Genomic DNA, 24,788 nt, shown 5'->3' with positions numbered 1-24,788 from the left:
GATATGTACTTTGGTACCTACAAAATCACCCCTTGTGAGAAATGACATATGAGCCTTGGCCATGTGGCTCAGTTGGTTGGAGCGTCATCCTGTACACTAAAAGGTCAGGGCACATATCTGGGTTGTAGGTTTGATCACTGGTGGGGATGTGTACAAGAGACAACTGATCAATATTTCTCTCTCACACTGATGTTTCTCTCTCTTTCTAAAAATATTTCTCTCTCAATAAAAATATTTCCTTGGGTGAGGATTAAAAAAGAAGAAAGAAAGAAATAACATATGAAGAGTTAAATGAGTTCTAAAGTGTCCGTGTGTCCGTATGTGTGTGTGTGTGTTTCCCTCTTCCCACCTTTCTCTTTCGAATGATGAAATCTGTGGTAAATACCATATCATAAAAGTGAGTTTTCATAGGGCTGTTTCCACTTACCAATTCCATCATTCTGGAAATGATCATTCTGGGTATGTTGGAGGCTTTTCCCCTTTACAGAAAAAAAAACACAAAACACATTTAATATTAGAGAACAATACCATTGCCTATGCAAATCACATGTATACAGCAACAATTAAAATGTAAAGACTACAAGCTCGTAATTAATAACTATTAAACTGTTCTGAACTTTTTTTTTTTTTTAAATATTAAAGTCATGGTGTTACATGTCCTCAGCTCCAAGTTAAGGATATCTAAAATTCTTTTTTCATAGTAATCCTATATAATAAAAGGGTAATATGCAAATTGACCCTCACAGCAGAACGAATGGGAATAACTGGTCACTATGACACACACTGACCACCAGGGGGCAGATGCTCAATTCAGGAGCTGCCCCCTGGTGGTCAGTGTGCTCCCACAGGGAGAAGTTTGCTCAGCCACAAGCCAGGCTGATGGCTGCCAGTACAGCGGTGGTGGTGGGAGCCTCTCCTGCCTCCTCAGCAGCGCTAAGGAGGATGTCCGACTGCAGCTTAGGCCTGCTCCCCACTGGTAACTGGGCATCCCCTGAGGGCTCCCGGGCTGCCAGAGGGATATCTGACTGCCAGCTTGGGCCCAATCCCCCGGGGAGCGGGCCTAAGCCAGCAGGTAGTCATCCCCCGAGGGGTCCCAGACTGCAAGAGGGCACAGGCCGGGCTGAGGGGACCCCCCCCCCCCGAATGCACACATTTTTGTGCACCAAGCCTCTAGTCTATATATATAAAACCCTAATATGCAAATAGACCAAACGGCAGAACAACCAGTCACTATGACGTGCACTGACCACCAGGGGGTACGCACGGATTATGGCGGGTGTCGGCTGTGGTGGGATGATGGAGCAGGAGAGCGGGGGCGCCAGACCAAGGCGGGGGGCCGGTCTCTGTCATCAGGGCAAGCTTCTGGTGGTTACTAAAAATTCTTTGCTTCCAAGCACCATGGTCCTGCCTGGCACTTGTACCTGCTGCCGGCGCCAGCCCCACTCACACCTGCAGCCGATGCCAGAGCCACTGCTCATACCCGCTGCCAGAGCCTAGTGCTGGTCCCGATTGCTCGGCACCACCAGCGGGTGCGAGTGGTGGCTGCCGGCCCTGATCACCCCTGAGGGCTTCTCCACCTCCCCCTGTTCCTGAGGGGTGATCGGGACAGCAGCTACCACTCGCACCCTCTGACAGCGCCAGCCCTGCTCGCACCTGCTGCTGGCGCCGGCCCCAATCACTCCGCACTGTCAGCGGGTGCAAGCGAGGCCAACATTGTCAGCATGTGGGAGCGGCGCGGCGAGAGCAGGGCTGCCGGCAGAGAGGGGGCCAGGGGGCAGCGGCAGGAGGGGCCAGGCGGAGGCGCAGAGGATGGGCCGAGACCCGCCCCTATGCCCATCGCAGCCTCGTGGCCCACAGTTCCTTTCAAGGTACATGAATTTGGGCACAGGGCCCCTAGTTTTTTATAAAAAGAAACACGCAACCAATACAACTTAAACCTAAATTCTATTCCTTTGCAGTTTCTCTGTAAATTTTGTATGAAATAAATAACAAAGTGTAAAAGTTGTATTTCAAGGAGAAAATATTAGTCTTCAATTCTTGAGGATGAGAACCTTTAAAATATGGCCCTAGCTGGTTTGGCTCAGTGGGTAGAGCATCAGCCTGCGGACTGAAGGCTCCTGGGTTCAATTCCAGTCAAGGGCACATGCCTGGGTTGTGGGATCAATCCCCAGTAGGGGGCGTGCAGGAGGCAGCCTATCAATGACTCTCTCTCATCACTGATGTTTCTCTCTCTCTCTCTCTCTCTCCCTTCCTCTCTGAAATCAATAAAAATATATTTTTTTAAAAAAAACAGTAACATGCCGAAACCGGTTTGGCTCAGTGGATAGAGCGTCGGCCTGCGGACTGAAGGGTCCCGGGTTCGATTCCGGTCAAGGGCATGTACCTGGGTTGCGGGCACATCCCCACTAGCCCACTAGGAGGTGTGCAGGAGGCAGCTGATCGATGTTTCTCTCTCATCGATGTTTCTAACTCTCTATCCCTCTCCCTTCCTCTCTGTAAAAAATCAATAAAATATATTTAAAAAAAAAAAAAAAAAACAGTAACATGAATATAACTATAGTTTGGGATTGACAATAATTTGAGTATGATCCATGGCATCTTCAAGTGTAAAATTTACTGAAAAAAAACCAGAAAGACACACTGATATAATGTACTTAAGAGAATATACAAATTTTCCACAAAGCAATTTGGCAATACCTATTGAAAGCATCCAAAATGTACATACACTTTAACCAGTAATTGCACTTCCAGAGATGTCTCCAAATGGAATAATAATGGATTTGGCACAGATGTTCACCACAGCATTGTTTATACATGGAATGATATGTTAACAACCCAAATGTCCATCAATGAAGGATTTACTAAGTAAGCAATGGCAGATTCATATAATGGTATACTAGTCTACTGTTAAAAATGATGACTTTGGGGCAGAAACAATATTTGAAGAGACAATGGTTCTGAATTTGTGGACTTGGCTAAAAAAATTCTTTCTCTTTCCATTGGCTAAATGTAATACATAAAGCCTTTAAAAAACACAAGTAGCACATTATACAATTTACCCTTAGACACATACAAATTGCCATTTGTACATTATATCTGAAAACTAAAGGGGGAGATAATAATATCTATAGCAAGAAGAAAAATCCATTCTTGACTAGAGCAAAAGTACAGTGATGCTTCATTTATCTCTGTCAGCAACATTAAATATTCAGATCAGTACTAAACATCAAAGGTCAGTTGGTTAGTTATGAATGTGAAAGGACAGCTAAGTTCTAACTTTAAAAAGTAAAAAAAAAAGTCAAAATAGAATCATATTTGATTCATTAGCCAGAAGAGAGTCTTCTCAGTGATTGCCACTAGCTATAAAAAACAAAGTTCTGAGGAACAGAGAAGTGATGAGAAAGGAGGAAAGTGAAAGGAGAAGATGGCAGGCAGCAGAGCTGGCTGAGAAGGTGGGAAGATCAGAAGCAGAGCAATTAGAAGTGACAACAAGAGCAGTCAGGGGCACACACACTGACAGAGGAAACAAGAGCCGAGAGCCGAGGACACAGAAGATAAGATAGTTCTAAGAGGGTAATAAGCCATTTAGATTTCTTAGTCTCTAAGGACCCATCAATCAGGGGCAACTGTGTAGTATGTGAAGAAAACATAGTGATTTAGGCAGGGTGGGAGGCAGAATGGCCCCCCAAAGATGTCCACACCCTAGTCCCTAGGACCCTTGAATATGTCATGTTATGTGGCAAAAGAGACTTTGCAGATATAATTAAAGTTATGGACTTAATATAAGATTATCCTGGAGTATCTGGATGGACATAATCTATTCACATGAACCCTAAAAGTAGAGCAATTTCTCCAGCTGGAGTCAGAAGATGCAGCAGAAGGAAAGGAAAGATGAGGTGGAAGGGGAAGTCAGAGAGGTTCTAAGGGAGAGAAGGCTCTGAGATACGGGGTCCACATGTGAGAACTGGAAAATAGATAATATTCAGAAATGGAGCCTTTGAAAAGACCAAAGCATTATTTTATAGGTTTTAGTTTGTGAGTTGTTTTTCACCATCTATCCTCTTAATAGTTTTTATAGTGTATGAATCTGTTCGATTTTATCAAAGCTTCCAAACATTGCTCCCAGCAAGTGCCCTAGGAGGAAGCAGAATGAAGACAGGGATATTGGTTTTCTCCCTGCTAATTCTGCAGGTGCCCATGAAACAGACATTGTTATAAATGATTCCTGGAGGGAGTGAGGCAATGAGGATTGGCTAGATTACTCACTCCTGGATCTCCTAACATTTTGTACCTTTGCTAAACCTTATCACAGAACTGATATCTTAGTGAGGAGAATAAAGTTATTTGCTAAGCAGCAAAAGGTATGTTTTGTTGACAAACACAGCCCTGAGGTAGCAGTTCCTGGAACATTTTTAACCATGATCCAGCCTTCTGATTATTTTACCTATATGAAATCTTACTTGGATTTTAAAACTTAGTCTAACATTGACAATACTAATTTTTAAGATTTCTTATGCCCAGAACTGTGTTGAAAGTTAAACATTAAGGAAATCTAGGGGGAAATCGTATGGCTTAGCATCATGTTTTCAGAAATAGCACCTTTTTCTAACAATGAAGTAAGTTTTCCTTTATCAAAAGACTCCAGCACGTAAAATAAATTATCTAGGATTTGTTTCAAAATTTTCTAGTGGGTGTATGTGGTGGTGGTGGAGTGGAGGAAGTAGAATATAGATGAAACAAGATTAAGTTAATAATTAATGAAGCTGGATGATAAGAAATTTGTTATACTATTCTCTCTATTTAAGTAAATGTTTGAAATTTTCTATAATAGAAAATTAAATAAAAAGGGACACCACTGCAAATTCAAACCTCAAAACAATTTCATGGAAATAAAAAAGAAGACGGGGAGAGGAAGGAGGTAAGGTGATAGAAATAACCTTTGGTTCACAATACCTCAGTTATTTATATTATTGATTATTGCATATGACATAAATAATAATTTACAATAACCAGGTAGATAGATGATTTGGTGAACCACTGTGCTATTGATATAAAAATAACAGATACTATCTACTGATTCAGTGAACATTCTCTAAAAAGTTTTTAAAATTGGGAAGGTGGCTGCTTTGGACTTTAATTACACAATTTTCTCATTGAAAGAAAAAAGCCACACTACTGGCTGTATCATACCCATTATTCACTTATCAGATACTTACTGAGCACCCACTATGTGCAGAAAGTGGGGCTAGACTTCAGGGAGTTTATGGTTTTGGAAGAGCAAGTGGATTCAACATATATTTTCTTCACCTTTCAAATAAAACCAGCCCAGAGGTTTGGCTCAGTGATTAAGCATTGACCTATGAACCAAGAGGTTACTGGTTCGATTTCTGGTCAGGACACATGCCCAGTTTGCTGGGTTTCAGGCTCAACCCCGAGTAGGGAGCGTTCAGGAGGCAGCCGATCAATAGATGTGTTTCTCATCAATGTTTCTATCTCTCTACCAGTCTCCCTTCCTCTCTCTAAAATCAATAAAAACATATTTAAAAAAAGCAAATTGCAGGATCTTGCTTAGGATCAGCAGACATTTGCTATGATGGCTTGAATCTAGCTGAATCTAAAGTACATTAATTGATGCTCACTTTGCTCAATTAAAGGAAGAGTTTATTGTACTTAAGAATGTGCAAAGGGTAAAATGACTTTGCAACATTTTAAATAAAAATAAAATGTAAACATTTCTACCTGGGGTCCTTACTCCTCACATACCCAAAGCTTAAAGCCTTTTGCATAAACTCTTTCTTGAGCTTCACTCACTCATCTAAAAAATACTTCAAAGGACCTAAGATGAGCCACATGTTGTACTAGGCACAGAGGCTAGAGAGCGGTAACTAATACAGGCAAAAATCTCTGCCCTAATGGAGCACATATTCTAGTTTTTGACATGTCTCCCCACTACCTCCACCCACTCAGTAGACCCCTAAACAAGATCTGGCCATTACCCTCCAACATCTGCCACTGAAGGCTAATTTGCTTATCTCTGCTTCTCTAGCACCTACCATAACGGCTGGCATGTAGAAGAAACTTAACTGTTTGATTAAAAAAATATATTATTTATTAATTGTTTAAGCTTTAGAAATCTAGAAGGTTCATTTAAGTAATATTCTTAATCCCCTAGTAACCCCAAGTCACTAACGCATTATTGTACACTAGAGGCCCGGTGCACGAATTCATGCACCAGTGGGTCCCTCGGCCTGGCCTGCAGGATTGGGCAGAAACCGGCTCTCTGACATTCCCCAAGGGGTCCCGGATTGTGAGAGGGTGCAGACCAGGCCGAGGGACCCCACCAGTGCACAATCAGGGCCAGGGAGGGATGTGGGAAGTTGGCCAGCCAGGGAGGGACTGCAGGAGGGCTCTAGGGCATGTCCGGCCCATCTCATTCAGTCCCGATCAGCTGGACCCCAGCAGCAAGCTAACCTATCGGTCAGAGCGTCTACCCCCTGGTTGGCAGTGCACGTCATAGCAACTGGTCGACCGGTTGACTGTCTGCCCCATGGTGGTCAGTGCACATCATAGTAAGTGGTTGAGCAGCCTTAGCATATCATTAGCATATTACGCTTTGATTGGTTGAACAGCCGACCGGTGGACTGGACACTTGGCATATTAGGTTTTTATTATATAGGATTAGGTTCATTTTTATTAAACTAAGAATATACAACAGTATATTAACATAGAAAGTAGTTCTATTTTTGGCTTAATACCTATTTAGCTAAAAAACTTTCCAGATAATAAACCATTAATTATTGCTTACACATTAGGTTTTACGTTTTTTAAATGAAGCCCAAAACTGACATACTCTATTAAATTTAAAACCATGCTGATAGCTATAAATACACCAAAACACTGGAACAAATACTAAACATGTCATTCTCACAACTTTCTGTTCTAGATGATAAGTGACTTTTTTTTTTTCAGGCAGTATAGTAAATAAACCAGCTGTCTCTGCCCAAAATAACTATGGTTCAAAAGTAGAAATGGCTTTGACTTTCCCACCTCCACTTCCTCTGACTGGATTACTTCTTATACAACAAATATAGGTCAAAATCAACTAAAGTAACCTTTAAGAAGTTGGCCAAATTTTCTCACTGTGGCAAATACCACTTGAAATGAACTAGTATTGAAATGAACATGTCTAGTATTGTAGAACATACAAAGTGTGCTCTCAATTAATTTTGGCTGATCAATTGCAAGTAACATGGCCAATGCTCAACTATCCACATGGACCTAGAATGATGGTTTTTGTTATCCACATAATAAATAAGGATTTCAAAACAGATAACTCATTTTATAGAAGATTTGTACTTCTAGGCATACTTAATCAAGAAAGGATTAGACCTATTTTCTTCACAGATATCGTTATAATGTTATTCCTTACAAAAATATGTTTTTAATAAGTGTGCTAGTTTAGTCTTTTAAATTTGCTTTGTATTATTCACATCTTGCTAAAATAGTCTATCAGTAGAGAGGACTAGGATATTATATTATTCAAAGGACACAAGAAGACATCAGGTAATTGAAAACTTTTTGAGGATGACCATGACATTAACCATGGCTAAACACCACACTGTATTTCCACACTAGACAACTTCTTTTCAGAAACTACTTGCTGAATATCTAAAGTAACTAGCAGCTCAATAAACCTTTGACACCTCTGCACTTTTCTCTCACTTTAGCCTCTTGAATTTCATTAACAGGTTTTACCTTGGGGGGTGATTGCTGCAGCTTGTTGGCACTTCCTGAATGCTGCAGTCTTAGGGCCCGGGGGATAAATTCGGGTGCCAGTGGATTCAACACATATGTCTTCTTTAGTTCTAAAGCCTCTAGTTGAGCTTTGATCTGTTCAAAAGTGATTCCGTGTAGGCTATTATTTTCATGACACAGGGCAATAAACCGCTCCCAAAATTTCCTACAGAAAAGATTGAGAAGATCAGTTTACTATTTCAGTGGGTGAGAGCACAGAAATAAACATAAGCTACTGAAGATCATTTCAAATTTCCTTCCCCCACCCTAACTCCTCAGGTTCGATATTCATCTATGATTCAGATATAATCTTCCCACTAAATCATAAAACTTCAGAGGTTGATTCTGAAATGAGAGCCATGTCTAGTATGCTCTCAATTAATTTTGGCTGATCAATCGCAAGCTGATCAATGACCAATGCTCAACTATCCCCATGGACCTAGAATGATGGTTTTTGTTATCCACATAATAAATAAGGATTTCAAAAAAGATAACTCATTTTATAGAAGATTTGTACTTCTAGGCATACTTATATATACATATATGTACACAGATACATTATATACACATACACATATCATATATATCACACACATACACATGCACACGCAAATTAAACTAGTTTAAATTATAGAGCCAACGTAGCCTGGTGCTGGATAACAAAGAAAAGCCAACTCAGGACATAAATCTGATACACAAAGTAGATAAAACCCTCATAAGGATTCTTAAGAAATAGCTAGCTACTCCTGTATTTTTCTCTTACTTAACAAATGCTTGTCACAAGCACAAGTTATCACATTGAATAAGTTGAGTTAAATTAATTATGAAAAATACAGGAAGTTGGAACACTAATTTTAATGCTGATTATTCATTTCCTAATCACATTAATAAATATTAAAGGAGAAAAATACATTCAAAACTTGTTGCAGTTGTATATTGTTGCTCCTAGAGGTGTGAAAATTGATCTCTAATGTAAATAAAATATTAAAAACAGATTATAAAAGACAACATATAAAATGTTTAAAAATTTTAAATGACTATTGTAAATACGCATGCCTATCTTTAATATGAGGTTCAAATAATGTTTTATTATGCTATAAAAGATATGTGAAATGGATTCCCAGGTTGGTATCCTTGTGTCCATGTAGATAGCAGGTAATCAAGATGGCTTCAAGAAGCATAAGTGAAAAGGTTTATATTATAAAAGTTAGCATATGAATGAAAATTAGGTTATTAACATATTCATAAAACTTTGCAGTTTGATTTCAAAGTATGTTTCTCTCAACTATGTCTTCTACCATCTTTTCTAATTTCTTAAAGATGAGTTTAAAAGATGGGTCCTGAAAAATTTTCAGGCCCAAATGCCAACAATAGGAAAAGTAAAAAATGCTACAAAATATTATTATGTATTCTTAACAATAAGTCATAAAGGCTAATAATTTAGTCATTCAGTTACAGGATGTGTGTGTTTTTAACACACACACACACTAAAATCTGCTCTTTGTTTTTTATTCTTAAGCACTCTTCTGAAGGAATCAAGAATTTTTTTCCTCATAGTCTAATAGCTAAGGAAGGACTACCTTTAATTAGCACTCAGGATCTAAAAACCCATAAACTTTCCCACCCTTTTGATTTAAAAAGCCACAATATTCAACTGTATGAATATTTATCAACACAATTCTACTACATGCTGTATTTAAAAGGAAGTTTTTTGGTCTAATTGATAAAATATCAGTTTTATAAGAGTGTCATTTCATATTTGTATGAAACCTCAAGACACTAAAACAACAAGGAGAGAATGGATTGGCTTTTATTCTAGCTCAGTTGTTATTATCAATTTCTTACAATATATTTTCAACTTAGTTGGCCAAAATACTAGAATTTTGCTCTATTTTCAAGCTACCTTTTTAAACTCCATACTTTCTTCCTATACTGCCCTCACTGACCTCAAATGCAAGGAACAGGAGTCGAAGTCCCCTTCAAACAACCTCAGACTCAACAAGAAGCTAGTAGCTCCCTGACAGTCTTTGTCTGCAAAAACTCAGGAATCTCAAAGCAGCAGCCTTTACACTGAAAGTCTCCAATTCAGAAGTAATACTAAACACTGTAAGTTAATCAAGTTAAACTAGTTCTGAAAGTAACCTGAAATTTCCATTTGAAATCTCACTTCTATTTTAATTGCCCCATTGATATAGCAAAATTGGTCAAGAGCCTGGATTCCAGAACTAGACTGCTTGGATTCAGGGTGGCTGTCATTCATTCAGTAGCTGTGTGACTTCAGGCAAATTACTTCTCTTTGTACCTCAGTTTCTTCATGTGTAAAATAGGGCACCAACAGTATTATTATTAAGCTTTTTATTATTGAAATATTTTATTATCAACAGTATTATATTTTATTATTGAGAAGACTTCTCACTTTTAAACTTCTCAGAAAAAGATTTTTATTCCTTTAAATATTATTTGTTTTAAAGCTAAAATTTTTCATTTTTTCTCTCTTTGTAAAGGCTCAAGACTATTTGCACTGACCTTGAATTCCTTAATACTTTAATGAAGCACTATGCATGGCATCATAAGACATTTCTGAACACTTAACTGCAAGATCAATTGAGAATTTCATCTACACTCAAAATGAGAATAAGAATTCATCACTAAGACTTCACCAAGTCTTAGACCCTCCCTAAACCTATTTTTTATGTTAACAATTTTTTCAAGTGTGTCTCTACAACTTTAAGTATTTCAAAAGACATAACAATGGTTTTAATCACTACATGGACGCAAAATTTGGTTTTATTTTTTATGCTTCTAGGATCACTGATAAAACATTGAAAAATCACTTGATGTCCTTAGGTGACAGAGAGTGTGTGTTTGTGTGTGTGTGTATGCAGACACACATACACACACCTCTACACATATGTGAAATACATTTATATCTCACAGAGTAAATGGAACTTGCAAATAAAGAAATGCAGCTAAATGGAAGACCTTCCCCAAACACATTGGTTTGGAGACATGTATGACTCCCCTCCTTGCCTCTCTCCATTTACATATTTATCCTGGGAAAGGCAGGGTAAACCAGTGAGAAGAGCTTGGGTTTTCAAGTCAATCTTACATCTGTGTGAGTGAACCACTTAACAGCTATGTGACCCTGGCAGTAATTTCAACTCTCTGAATCAGGCAGCCCATCTAAAATGAAAATAAAACACCCACATTGAAGGGCTGTTGGGATGACTGAACATGGCAAAGTGTGCAAAACACTTAACCTAGCACCTGGCACAGAGAAAGCTATCAATAAACAGCAGCTATCCTACATAATAAAAGAGTAATATGCAAATTGACCCTAACAAAACTACCAGGAACAACGGGTCGCTATGATGCATACTGACCACCAGGGGGCAGATGATCAATGCAGGAGCTGCCCGCTGGTGGTCAGTGCATTTCCGCAGGGGGAGCTTCGCTCAGCCACAAGCAGGGCTGATGGCTGCGAGCACAACAGTGGTGGCGGGAGCCTCTCCCACCTCTTTGGCAGCGCTAAGGATGTTGGGCCTAAGCCATCAGTCGGACATCTCCTGAGGGCCTAAGTTGGCAGGTGGACATCCCCCGAGGGGTCCCAGTCTGCGAGAGGGCACAGGCTGGGCTGAGGAACCCCCCACCCCCAAGCGCACGAATTTTCATGCACTGGGCCTCTAGTAAATAAATAAAAGTACAACAAAAAAGATTATATAGTCAGTTGCCTTCTAAAGTGATAGTATATACACAGTAATTATTCCTTGAAAACTTGATCACTATTTGGAAATAACATATTAGTGTTTTTTTAAATATCAAATGGGCGAGAGGGTGAATGATTAACTCAAATTACAAAAAAATGTATGCCTCCATTTTTATAGTACCTAAGAATCATATTATGATCTCCAGGTTTACTTGTATTGTGAAATTAAATTTCTAACAAATTTAGAAAGATTAAAGCATAAATATCCATAGTCCTCAACCTTCTGGCCCTTTAAATACAGTTCCTCATGTTGTGACCCAACCATAAAATTATTTTTGTTGCTATTTCATAACTGTAATGTTGCTACTGTTATGAATCGTAATGTAAATATCTGATATGCAGGATGGTCTTAGGCGACCCCTGTGAAAGGGTCGTTCAACCGCCAAAGGGGTCGAGACCCACAGGTTCAGAACCACTGGATTAGAGCCATGATTAAACAGTCCAAATAGCATAGATAATCAACATTCCCATTTAGCTATTGGTCACATGACCTTTTTCTCCCTACACAATATATTTACTTCTCTGAAAATATTTTGCTTAGCTGACAAATTAATTTGTAGTCATCTCTCGCGTACCCCAGCTTAGCAGTAAGAAATAAGCAACCAGTAGAACTGGCTTCAAGTTAAAAATTAGCCCTGGATAAATCTGACAGCATGGCCTCAGAAAGAATCATTCACCCATTTGCTCTGAGAAAGTAACGGTTTATATCAGAGATGGGGTGAAAATGCTGATCTCATACAATTCACAGTCCTCTACTCTATAGGAAGGGGTAAAGATTTTTAAAAAGTGTTCATGTTGGTAAATATTTGGGGTTATTTATAAGGAGAATCCAAAACACATGCGGCTCAACACTATTATTTTACCTATTCATTCACCCAACAGTTTTTAGTTAGTTTTAATACATGCCATCCCATTTTACACATGTGTTTTAATCTATTAAATTCGAATCAAACTATATGTATTCTCACATTTATCAAATAGTAAACAGAAGAAAAATGATAAAATATCACAGCAATATTCTACCTACATACACTTTCAATAAACAATAAAGTAACTAAAGTAAAATTCTCGGGAGGAAGGCCAAATTAATATGCTTAATTTTATTAATTTGTAACTTGAAATTAATATATTTCCTTCCCCAATTCTTTGTCATTGCCAGCTAAAAATAAATGGACATCTATATTTTAAATATGAAATTAAACGTATTTTATAGCAGAATTGTTTAGCTATACATTCATAAACCATTCAAGTTGTGTGTTTTTTGTAGTTGTTAATCCTCACGAGTATATTTTTCCACTGATTTTTAGGGAAAGTGGAAGAGAGAGGGAAAGACAGAGAGAAACATCTATGTGAGAGAAACACACTAGCCTCCTGCACTAGCCCTGACTAGAGGAAGAGCCTGCAACCAAGGTACGTGCTCTTGACTGGAATCAAACCCAGGACCCTTTGGTCTGCAGGCTGATGCTCTATCCACTGAGTCAAACTGGCTAGGGCCATTCAAGTTTTAAAAGGTTATTTTTCATAATGTAACCATAAATTAAAGCTCCTCTTGATCCCTTTGTTAATGGTTTTCCCTATAAAGAATATTAACTTCTTTTGGAGTCCTACACTTTAATACTTGCAGCTTATTCTTAATGGTCTCAAATGGTTACCCTTTCCATAGAATGCTTTTTTGCTGCTGAAATAGAAAAAAATATTGCCATATCTATATTGCAACAGAAAGCCTAGTTTAAAGAGGGCTACTTCCTACTTTAATTCTAACATATCAAAAAGGCCTATTTAGAACTGTCTATATCACTTTCTACTATTCTGAACTCATTTTGACAGGTACTACAATACTTAAAAAATTTTAAGTAGACCTGGTCAGTTTGGCTCAGTGGATAGAGTCGGCCTGCAGACTGAAGGGTCCCAGGTTCGATTCCAGTCAGGGGCATGTACCTTGGTTGCAGGCACATCCCCACTAGGGGGTGTGCAGGAGGCAGCTGATCGATGTTTCTCTCTCATCGATGTTTCTAACTCTCTATCCCTCTCCCTTCCTCTCTGTAAAAAAATCAATAAAATATATATATTTTTTAAAAATTTTAAGTAGGAAAAAAAAAAAAAAAAAAAAAAAAAAAAAAAATTTTAAGTAATCCCTAGCATTTTTTTTCATAAAATATTATAAATTTCTATTCTAATGATTTTTGTTAATGTTAACATAGTTTTTAAATACTGCAAAGGCCAAGTCTTATATTGCTGGCTTCATGCAGTTAAAATCCCTGTTAACTGGTATAAATCAAAAGTGTATAGAGAAATTTTTTTTTTTTTTTTTTTTTTTCATCTTTATTTATTTATTTTTTTAATTAAATCTTTATTGTTCAGATTATTACATTTGTTCCTCTTTTTTCCCCCCATAACTCCCCTCCTTCCAGCTCCCACCCCACCCTCCACCCTCACTCCCCACCCACTGTGTTCATCCATAGGTGCATGATTTTTGTCCAGTCACTTCCCGCATCTCCCACACCCCTTTTCCCCCCAAGAATAGTCAGTCTATTCCCTTTCTATGTCCCTGATTCTATTATAATCACCAGTTCATTCTGTACATCAGGTTATTTATTCACTTGATTCTTAGATTCATTTGTTGATAGATGCATGTTTGTTGTTCATAATTTGTATCTTTACCTTTTTCTTCTTCTTCCTCTTCTTAAAGGATACCTTTCAGCATTTCATATAATACTGGTTTGGCGGTGATGAACTCCTTTAGCTTTTCCTTATCTGTGAAGCTCTTTATCTGACCTTCAATTCTGAATGATAGCTTTGCTGGATAAAGTAATCTTGGTTGTAGGTTCTTGGTATTCAGCACTTTGAATATTTCTTGCCATTCCCTTCTGGCCTGCAAAGTTTCTGTTGAGAAATCAGCTGACAGTCGTATGGGTATTCCCTTGTAGGTAATTGAGCCTCTTTCTCTTGCTGCTTTTAAGATTTTCTCTTTGTCTTTTGCTCTTGGCATTTTAATGATGATGTGTCTTGGTGTGGTCCTCTTTGGATTCCTTTTGTTTGGGGTTCTCTGCGCTTCTTGGACCTGTAAGTCCATTTCTTTCTCCAGATGGGGGAAGTTTTCTGCCATTATTTCTTGAAATAGGTTTTCAATATCTTGCTGTCTCTCATCTTCTGGCACTCCAATAATTCTGATATTAGACCGCTTAAAGCTGTCCCAGAGGCTCCTTACACTATCTTCACACTTTCGAATTCTTTTTTCATTTTGCTTTTCCAATTGGGTGTTTTTTGTCGAATCTTTGGTTTGATTATTGTGCTCCTCTGGTCTGCTATTGGGTATAATATTCTTTATTTCAGTCCGTGTATGCTTACTTTCTAATTTCTTTATCGTAGCATCGAGGGTCTCATTAGTTTTCGTGAGGTTCTGCACAAATTTATGGCAAGCCCTCAAAATTGCGATTCTTAGCTCCATATCCTCCATTTCTGTCATGTTTTTTTGTCTCCGCATCTTTTATGCTTTCTTGGTGCACCCCCTTGTGGTCTCTGTGCGCAGTCTTGTTCTAGCCAAGCCTTAATTGTTGTAGTTAACACTAGAGGGGTTTGACCACCAGGCCGACTGGCTATAGGAATCAGCTGTATGGAAAACGTCTGCCTTCTGGGGAGGCGCTAATCCAGCCTTTGCCTGAGGCGATCGGCAAATGGCTGTGCGCAGGGTTTGGGCGGGGCGGGATCAACTGGGCGGGCGGAGGGAGCAGTTATGGCCACGCTCAGTCCCGTTCCCAGAGGCTCTGCTTCTCAGAACCCCGGCAGCCGCTGCAAACTTCGGAGAGAAAGCTGCCCTCAGGTTCCAACTGATGCCGGATAATCCCGCTTCTCCCGTTTGAGTCTGGGTCCCTAGAGACTCGCCCGGATCTGGAGCCCAGAGTCTGAGACTCACTCCCGACAGAAAACGACAACCGCGCCCTCAGCCACCAGCCCGCTTTGCGCGCGCACCTCGGTACCTTTGTATTTTCCACACTGCGCCGCCTCTGAGCCTCGATTTGCTGTTCTCTTTCCTTCTAGTTGTAGAGTCTCTCTTCAGCCAGCCTTCCTGTGGTTCTGGGTGATGTCCGTTCAGTCTTTTAGTTGTATTTTTGAAATGGTTGTTTGCGGCAGCGGTCTCCGGTGTTTACCTACGCCGCCATCTTGGTCTCTCCAATATCTCAAATACTTTTCGAAATTTTTTATGTTAACATTTTAACAGCACTTTAGTAGAAGTAGTTACTATGACTACAATCTAAGGAATACCAACAATGATATCCAAAGACAAGTAACAAACAACTTTTAACCACCCTGATTTTCAGAACCTTTGGATTAACCAGACAGGAAAAATTATTTACATTAGGAAGCCTTGAGAGAAAAATGAGTGGAGAAGGAAATTCATCAAAAACGAGCTGAAACAATAATGAAGGGAAAAAACAAAGCATCGATATAAAATGTCATTTCCATCAGAGACACACGCACAAAACACCCACGCAGGATCCTTGTATTAGCTGTTCCCTCTTCCTGGAGCACTTTTACCCCAGGTCTGCACAGCGCACTCCCTCACCACCAGTGTTAGCTTCTCAGCAAGGCCTCCTCTGACCACACTATGACAATCACAAGCCAGCCCACCCCACCAGACCCGTCATTCTTCATTCCCCTTAATGTGCTATTTTTCTTCCACTGAACTTCCCACGTAAAATACAACACTATCTTATTTTGTTTATTGTCAGTCTTCTTTTCCTCCCCAATAATATGTAAGCCCCTCAAAGGCAGAGATTTTTGTCTATTTCATTCACTGACCTGTCTTCAGTGGCTAGAAGAGTGTTTAGAACATAATAAGCACTTGAGAAACATCTGTTGACTGATGACTGAATGAATGAATACACAATTAAGTATAAAATAGACTCAAAGCAATATATTTTTGTGTTCCTTCTGTTTATCAGGTAAAGTTAAACTTGATTTTAATTAGCCAAGAGGTCATATAAATAAATGTACACATAGATATACAAATTACTCTACATTTTCCCCTTTAATTTCTCAAATCAGGAACACATAATTACCTGCATCTTCCAATGGAGCACAGAGCAATGGGATCACCTACCACAGCAACCAGGGACTGTGCTCTTGTGATGGCAGTGTTGAGAAGTTTGTAGTTAGATAAAAAACCATAATCTAAGTCCTCTGTGGAATCTTCCAGCAGTTGTTCTTTCTTTTTAATTGGTGTCTGTTTATGTTTACAAGTATGCCTTGTCCGTACTGTGCTAAGAAACAAAACTCTGAATTGCTTTCCTATTAAAAATAAATTAAAAAAAGACTTAAGATTGTTATTCTGAAGCACTGATAAAATAAAAGCATTTCTTTCTGCCTTTTTTAATGTTATTGCTAAATGACAGGTATTGGCAAGGATGTGGAGTAACTTGAACTCATGCACGGCAGGCGAGAATGTAAAATGGTATATAAAACACTATGGAAAATAGTATGGTGGTTCCTCAAAAAATTAAACATAGAATTAACATGATCCTGCAATTCCACTTCTGGGAATCAATCCAAAATTAAAAGCAGGGACTCACACAGATATTTGTACACCCATGTTCACAGCAGCACTATTCAAAATAGCCAAAAGGTGAAAGCAACCCAAGTATCCAACAACAGATGAACACATAAATGTGTACATACACATATACATATATAAAATATTATTCAGCCTTAAAAAGGAAAGAAATTCTGACACAGGTTACAACCTGATGAACCTTGAAGACATTATGCTAAATGAAATAAGCCAGTCACAAAAGGACAAATAGTGTATTACTGCACTCAAATGAAGTACCTAGAGTAGTCAAATTTATAGATAGACAGTACAATGGTGGTTGCCAGGGGCTGGGAGGAAAAGGGAAGTGGAATGAACACATAAAAATGGTTAAATGGTAAATTTTTTTAAATTTTAGTATTGCTGGAACCAGCCTTAGTGATTCAGAAGTCCCACTCAATACAAGGAACCTTCATTAAAGCAGGGTCATCTAACCTCTTGCTGATTCCATAAGGAACCCTTATTGAATATAGTTCGTACAATAAATTTCTAATGCTCTTTCTTATAGTAACACGTATATTCCCTCTTTCTATGACAGACCTCCAAATATTTGAACACAGTTTTCACATTAGTCTTTTCTTCTGTAGGCCAAACAATCCTACTTCTTTCGACCATTCCTGACTCCCATGTGGCAGTTTCTATAGCCAGATTCCCGTTGGGTGCTTCTTAGTTTACTAGTACTATTCCTTCTAAAATGCACCCAAATTCTATGTGATCTGGACAACACGTGGTACAAGGGAGTTATTTTTCCCCATGATTTAGAAATTTTATTATTCTTACTATTGTATATTACCATGAAACCTGAGATTGTACTAAGCTTTTTCAGCATTCACATCATAGTGTTGTTTCATTATTTAAAAGCACAAATTTTATAGCAACTAGTTGCTGGTAACCATTCACTGAGGAAAGTCTGTAGATGGAAAACAAGCTGTGCCTTTAAAAATGCATTTAAGCAGAACTTGCTTGCCAGGTACAAGTTTGTAAAAATCTTTATGAACAAATTAGTCCTCAGAATGTAACAACAGTAGGCGTATGCTACAGATAGCGTGTGTAATTTATACAATTACAGTCATAGAAGAAGTTAATTTGTTCATGCTTCTTTTATTTGGATATAAAAATCTAACAAACATATAAATGAGCTCAATCTTTAATTGCCAAATTTGGCATTAAAGAACTTGATATGAAATGAAGACATAATTACTTCTCCAGGAAAGAGATCTTGAGAATTAAAAATCCAATGTGCACACACTTTAAGATTTAATCATCTGAATAACTTAGTTTGTTTCAATTAATACTCACCTTGAACATTTAGCACCCTTTCTACATTAACATCAGATAATCTCTTTTTTCGAAGTTCAGCACGTATCCTAAACACTTGATCAGCATATGGAGTCACCACACCGATACTGCCATCATCTAACTTCCCCCATGCTACTGGCCATTTCCTTCTTAACTCTTCCACACGTTCCACCACTTCAAATACCTTTAAACAAACATACATACACATAATAAGTTACGCAAGTGTTTAGAGAAAAGAATATGGTATCAGAAATAGATGTATAAAGGATTCCATTTTATCATTTTAAAATTACCTCTAAATAAGAATAATGCTTTGCTTTTATAAACACATTGAGAATTAAAACATTTTATTTACATTTCAAACAGTAAATTCTATAATGCACCCAGTGAAAACATGAAAATGAGACAATGTAATGGCAACTGGCCCCTCCCTTTACCCAGTCTCCTCCATTCTTAAATAAGGACAGGAGGTTCAAGTTCCTGTGTAGGAAGAAGGACAAGGATATGGCCATAAAACTGACAACCCCATTTAGGGAAACAGAGAAGCAAGTCCTGACAGTCTCAGTAGTTCTCAGTCCACTCTCTCCAGATCAGGCAAAAGAACCTAACCACCAACTAGAGATGCCTAGAGTAAGTGCCACCATTCAGTCTCAGCAGTGCAAGGTCTAGCACTGCCCTTCCTCCACTGATATAACTAAGCAGAGCAGCCAGCAGCTGGTACCTAACCACTGCTGGGACTAGGACAAATTTGGATCAGAGACAGACCTTCAGAATTCACTGTTATCTAACAGTACAACTTTGCCCAAGCCATTTCATGAACCTTGCAATAAAGTAATGGCATATTTTACCCAAATGAATATTTTAGATGCCATTTATTGGGCTCTTAATGTAGGTCAATCTATTTTAATTCAATGAATTGATCAAACCGTTTCAATGCTTAGCACAGTGGGACATACAGTAATTAAGAAAACATGTTCCTTGCCTAAGAGATTACTGTGTATTTAGAAAACAAATTCCCAATTAAAAAATATATATATAACACAAGCTCAATAGAGGATCAGACAAGAGTCTAGAGAGGAAGGAGAAATATTTTTAATGTCTTTTAAATATATTATTTATTTATTTACTACTAGAGGCCCAATGCATAAATTCATGCACTGGAGGGCGAGGAGGGTCCCTCAGCCCGGCCTTCCCCCTCTCAGTCTAGGAGCCCTCAGGAATGGGAGGCGACCCAGCGATCAGGGGAAGGTGACTCCCCCATCACACCTCTGCTGCTGCCACTGCCTGCAGCGCAAGCCTTGACCGGCCCTGTTTACCTGCGCCTCGGGCCGGCCGGGCAGCCGCCATCGGTGGTTTGCCTGTGCCTTGGGCCGTGCTTGCTTGCCTGAGCCTCAGTCAGTGGGGGGTGCAGGAGGACCCAAGGTCCCCAGCGGGGCTGAAGGAACCAGGCGCCGCCATCTTGTGAGGGTGTGATGGTCAATTAGCATATTCCCTCTCTGTTATATAGGATTTACTAATAGTATATAAACTGACAGCATTAAATATAGTGAGTAAAATTTGACACTTTTTATTCCTTTCAAGAACTTGAAGATTATTAAATAGAATGTAGTTCCCACTTCCAGATACAAATTCAATGGATGATAGTCACCCTACTGTTATGATGATATAACAGCAAGGGCATCAAATACACAGACTGTCCAAGGATTCTGAAGAGCAAACTGGGCTGAAGACATGGTGATCTCATTGTAAGGAATAAGACAGGTGGGTCTGAGTACAAAGGAAGTGAGTGAAAATTGACAGATGGTAACTCAAATCTACAGAAAGAAGTTAAAAGAACCAGAAATAGTAAATAAGAAGGTTAATATAGCAAACTCTCAGAGCCCTTAAAGGCATAAAATTATATAATTGTAACAATGTATTGTTGAGTTGTAATATACATAAGTATAACATAAAAAACAATAATAGCACAAAAAAGGGAATAGAGAAATGTAGGAGTAAAGTTTCCATATCTCATTAGAATTAAGTTAGTTTAAATCTGAAGTTGATTCTGATAAGATATATACTGTAAGACATAGAGAAACCACTAAGAAAACAAATAAAAAATCATTAATGAATAATTAAAGGAATTAAAATATGACAAAAGAAAAATGCACTTAATGCAAACAGTGGTAGTAAAAGAGAAAAGAAGGGTCAAAAAACACGATATAGAAAACAAAAAGCAAAAGGCAGAGGTTAAGTCCATATCAATAATAACATTATTAGTAAATTAGTGGCCCGGTGCACAAAACTCGTGCACATTAAAAGGGAATTAATTAGCCGAACCGGTTTGGCTCAGTGGAAAAGGGAATTAATTAGAGGAAACATTTTAATATTGCTATTTGCCCTTTCTCTATAATAGAAGTGTCAGAGATGAGAGAAAATTAGTAAAATGTATTTGAAAATCTCCCTCCTGTCAGAGTCTGGGGTGTGCCGCGGGACCCAGAGTCAAGTCCCCACCCACCCGCGAACGCCTCGAAATCATGCGAGACCCAGACCCGGCCAGCCCCACTCCGGTCAAGCCCCGCAGGGTGGGGGGGCACAGCCTCAGGTCACCCATCAAGCCACCTGGGCAGGGGGTGCGGCCTCAGGTCCCCTGGCCCTGGTGCCAGGGTGGGGGGCATGGCCTCAGGTCCTCCGGCCCTGGTGCTGGGGCGGGGGGCACAGCCTCTGGTCCCCTGGCCCAGCCTCTGGTCCCCCGGCTCTGGCGTGAGGGCACGACAACCATTTGCATATTAGCTCTTTATTATATAGGATGTAAGCGATTTAGACAATTTGATCAAAAGGAAATTCTTTTTAGACTAGAATTAAAATAAAAAACATAAAAACACGATGCAATGATTTGGTCTATAGGAGACATACTTTAGATTCAAAGGTAAAGATAAAAGGATAAGAGTGAAAGGGTGGGAAAACATGCCATGCAAACAGCAACCATGAGTTAGCTGGAGTAACTATGCTAATATTAGACACGTTGACTTTAAAACCAAAAACAAAATGTTACCAGAGATATAGATGGACATTTTAAAATAATAAAAAGGTCAATCCACAAGGAAGATATAACAATTACAAATATATGTAACAACTAACTACAGAGTCCCAGTATATATCAGGCAAAAATCATGTCCCCTCTTTGCCATAAGTTCTATCATACCTGGTGGATTTGTTTTTTAATAACTGTACAAGTCTTTCTACCTCTCACTTATCCCATCTTAATTGTTTCCATAGCTCCTCTCTTCACACTGAATTTCTCAAGGTTAAGAATCATGTATTGGTGCTTAGTGTTTAAATTCTGCTTCCCTCCATCCACCAACTTGGCATTATATTGAGACCATTTCATTATTGTAGGATATGAGTTCAGTCAGAATCAAGAAAAAAAAAGGGATGACCTTTCTCACTCTTTTATTCTGCCATGTTAAGCGTGTGAAAGACACAAATTCATATAATAGACAAACACATGATATAAAACAAAAAAACATGTTCCCCAAACAAAGGACAATTATACACAACAAAAATGCTGTAAATATTCAGCTCCAGATTCTTTACTTTTCATTTCATCCTCTGTTCTAAGATCCTTATGACTGTAAGTCTGTGTGAGTCAAAAATATTTTTATAATGATGAAATCTAAACCATTCTCAAATCTCACAATGTCCTCCTAAACTTTAGTCAGAACCTCTATACAAGAAAAAAATCTCATGTTTCCCCTATTGATGTAACTGGTACCACTTGCTTTAGAACATTTGCCTCTCTCTGTCAGCACTCACCCTACCATGGTTGGTTTCCTAGATCTGAGTTTCACCTATACATACTCTACCCTCAAAAAAAGTCCAAGCATGCCTACACTGGTATTCAAAACTTGAAAATCTTGCCTATAAACCAATGAGCTTCTACTCCCAGCCCAAGCAATATCTATCCCACTCTATCAGCCCAGTGAACAAGGATTAGTTTTTGCCCCTTGAAGAAAAAGCCTCCAGGCTCTTTTCACTGGAGTAACTCACTGGGCTGAAGAAAGTGACTAAACAACCATGATCTAGTGGTGAAGTTCAAGGTGGCTTCACATTTCTCTAAAGTTACATAGTTAATATTTAAAGTTCACACAAATCTTTGTGTTTAAAATATGAAAAATATTTCTTTATCCACCCCCCAAAATTTTTTTAGTATATTGACAGTCTAGGGCAGTGGTTGGCAAACTGCGGCTCGTGAGCCACATGCGGCTCTTTGGCCCCTTGAGTGTGGCTCTTCCTAAGCCTTAGGAGTACCCTAATTAAGTTAATAACAATGTACCCACCTATATAGTTTAAGTTTAAAAAATTTGGCTCTCAAAAGAAATATCAATTGTTGTACTGTTGATATTTGGCTCTGTTGACTAATGAGTTTGCTGACCACTGATCTAGGGTGATGCACCTTATTTACTCTATAGCTTGCAGGTTTCTTGGGAAACACACATGTATGTCCCATGGAGGAACAAGTGGCCCTGGTTGAGAAGCTGAGCCTCTGGCAAACACCAACCCTGCCTCAAGATTACAGTTAGGGCTCAGCTCTGACCCCTGGTGGCAAGGCAGGACCACCAAGCCTGCTAGAGTTCAAGCTTTCCTCTCCCTGTCAGCACTCACCCCACCATGGCTAGTTTCCTAGTTTCTAGGCCAGTGGTTTGCAACCTGAGAGTAAAAGTAATAAAGAAAAACCTAGAGTTATTTGTCAATATTTCAAACATTTAAAGAAAAGTTTACCTTTTCTTAAAATTAAATAGCACAGACTAACTGAAATGTCAAGTTTCTTCGCTTTCAGCTAGGATTTTATCAAGTGGGTGCTATTGATTTTCTTGTACTAACTTCTAACTACAGGCCCCTGATCAATTTTTTAAAGAAAAATGAATTACTATTACATCATAAAAGCCATGTCTTTGAAAATAAAATGAGTAAAGAATGGGACTTAAGGAACAAAGCAAGATGGATATCGTAGATCAAGAGCAATTCCCCAAATGATTAACCAGGAGCCTCCCCCCCAGCCCTCCTCTGGGTTTTCTGAAGTCCAAAACTCCATGCACTGTGATGACCAGAACTTATCTAAAGGGTCTCTGGCTTGCTGGCCCCTAAAGACTTCACCAACTTTTTGTCTGCTGCCTGATCTGACCCTCATACTACTCACACTCTTCCGAAATTAAAGTCACATTGTAAGAGGACCATACAAGTTGTAGCACATAATGGGTTAGCAACATCATCACCTCAGTCTGTGTGATCTCTCTGGAGCACAGAATTCTGCAATTCAAGTCTTACTCACTTAAAATGATATGTCATTTGAGTATGCACTATAAAATATAATCATAGTCTATTTTAGATGGCTAACAATAATCCTATATAATAAAAGGGTAATATGCAAATCGACTGAATGGCCAAACAGCAGAACAACCATCCGGACGACCATCCAGGACCACACTATGACACCCACTGGTGCCAGGCCAGCCAAGGCAGGTGCCATGCAATTGGTCGGGGGCCCGGCCATCACCCCATGATCACCCCGTAGAGGGAGGCCCAGGCCACCGGCCAGTGGGCGGGTGGACAGGGCCTCCCTCTGTGTAGGAAGCTCGGGTCCCGAGTGCCAGAGACCAGAGGGAAGCCAATGTCGGCAGCCGGAGGAAGGAAGGCCTACTCTTGCACAAATTTCGTGCATCGGGCCTCTAGTAATAGATATAAAATAACACCAACTTTTCTTTTCAATGAAGTCATGTATTTTGTATTTTATCATAAGACAACATGTAAATCAAAGGTTTTGTTTCCTACAGGAGATTCATCTTAACCAATCAGTTACACAAGAAAGAATGAACTTTACATACTATTTTCCATGTAAATGAAGTCAACACCCAATAAGATGTCAACCCAAATTTTTAAATAAATGCTCTCAACAAGACCAGGCTATGTGACTGTGAAATATTAACAATTTTCAAAAGAACTAAGGTACCTCTGCATTATTATAATAAGCTGTGCTATTTTTTTCTTGTACATCTTCCCCTCGAGCTGTAAAGAAAGTGAGTGGGTAGAAATCCTTGTGTGCTGGTTGCTTTCCACTGGCCATCAGTTTGCCCTCGTAGAAGAGCTCAGAGGTGTAACTGCAGAAAAAGACCAAAATAAATAAGTAAAGAGCAATCTATTATCAAAATTCAATTCACCCATAAGAAAATAAATATATCAGTCAATCCTAAAAATGTTGCTTTATGTCCATGATTAATTTTAATGCAAGCATCTAATACCAATGAGGCCAAGATTTTCTCCAAAATCACAGCAATGACATCAGAATAGGCTCCGAATTGC

At 39.0% G+C, this 24,788-nt stretch overlaps 1 protein-coding gene across 6 annotated transcripts in view; it reads right to left on the bottom strand.

Annotated features, from left to right (window-relative positions):
- The window catches only part of HELZ (helicase with zinc finger), a 134,991-nt gene that overhangs the window by 38,819 nt on the left and 71,384 nt on the right, over positions 1-24,788 (bottom strand). For all 6 annotated transcript variants that reach the window (XM_070394936.1, XM_070394932.1, XM_070394938.1 and 3 more), the window contains 5 exons: positions 24,439-24,586; positions 18,447-18,630; positions 16,621-16,849; positions 7,756-7,960; positions 428-479 (listed from right to left, as the gene is read on the bottom strand). In XM_070394936.1, coding sequence (XP_070251037.1) covers positions 428-479; positions 7,756-7,960; positions 16,621-16,849; positions 18,447-18,630; positions 24,439-24,586 — 818 coding nt within the window. The remainder of the gene's footprint in view (positions 1-427; positions 480-7,755; positions 7,961-16,620; positions 16,850-18,446; positions 18,631-24,438; positions 24,587-24,788) is intronic.

Source organism: Myotis yumanensis, unplaced genomic scaffold (genome assembly GCF_028538775.1).
Source record: "Myotis yumanensis isolate MYYU_CA2020_CCGP unplaced genomic scaffold, mMyoYum1.0.hap1 SCAF_16, whole genome shotgun sequence".
Classification (NCBI taxonomy): domain Eukaryota; kingdom Metazoa; phylum Chordata; class Mammalia; order Chiroptera; family Vespertilionidae; genus Myotis; species Myotis yumanensis.
The sequence above is the reverse complement of the archived record's forward strand: the minus strand, read 5'-3'. Positions and strand labels throughout refer to the sequence as shown.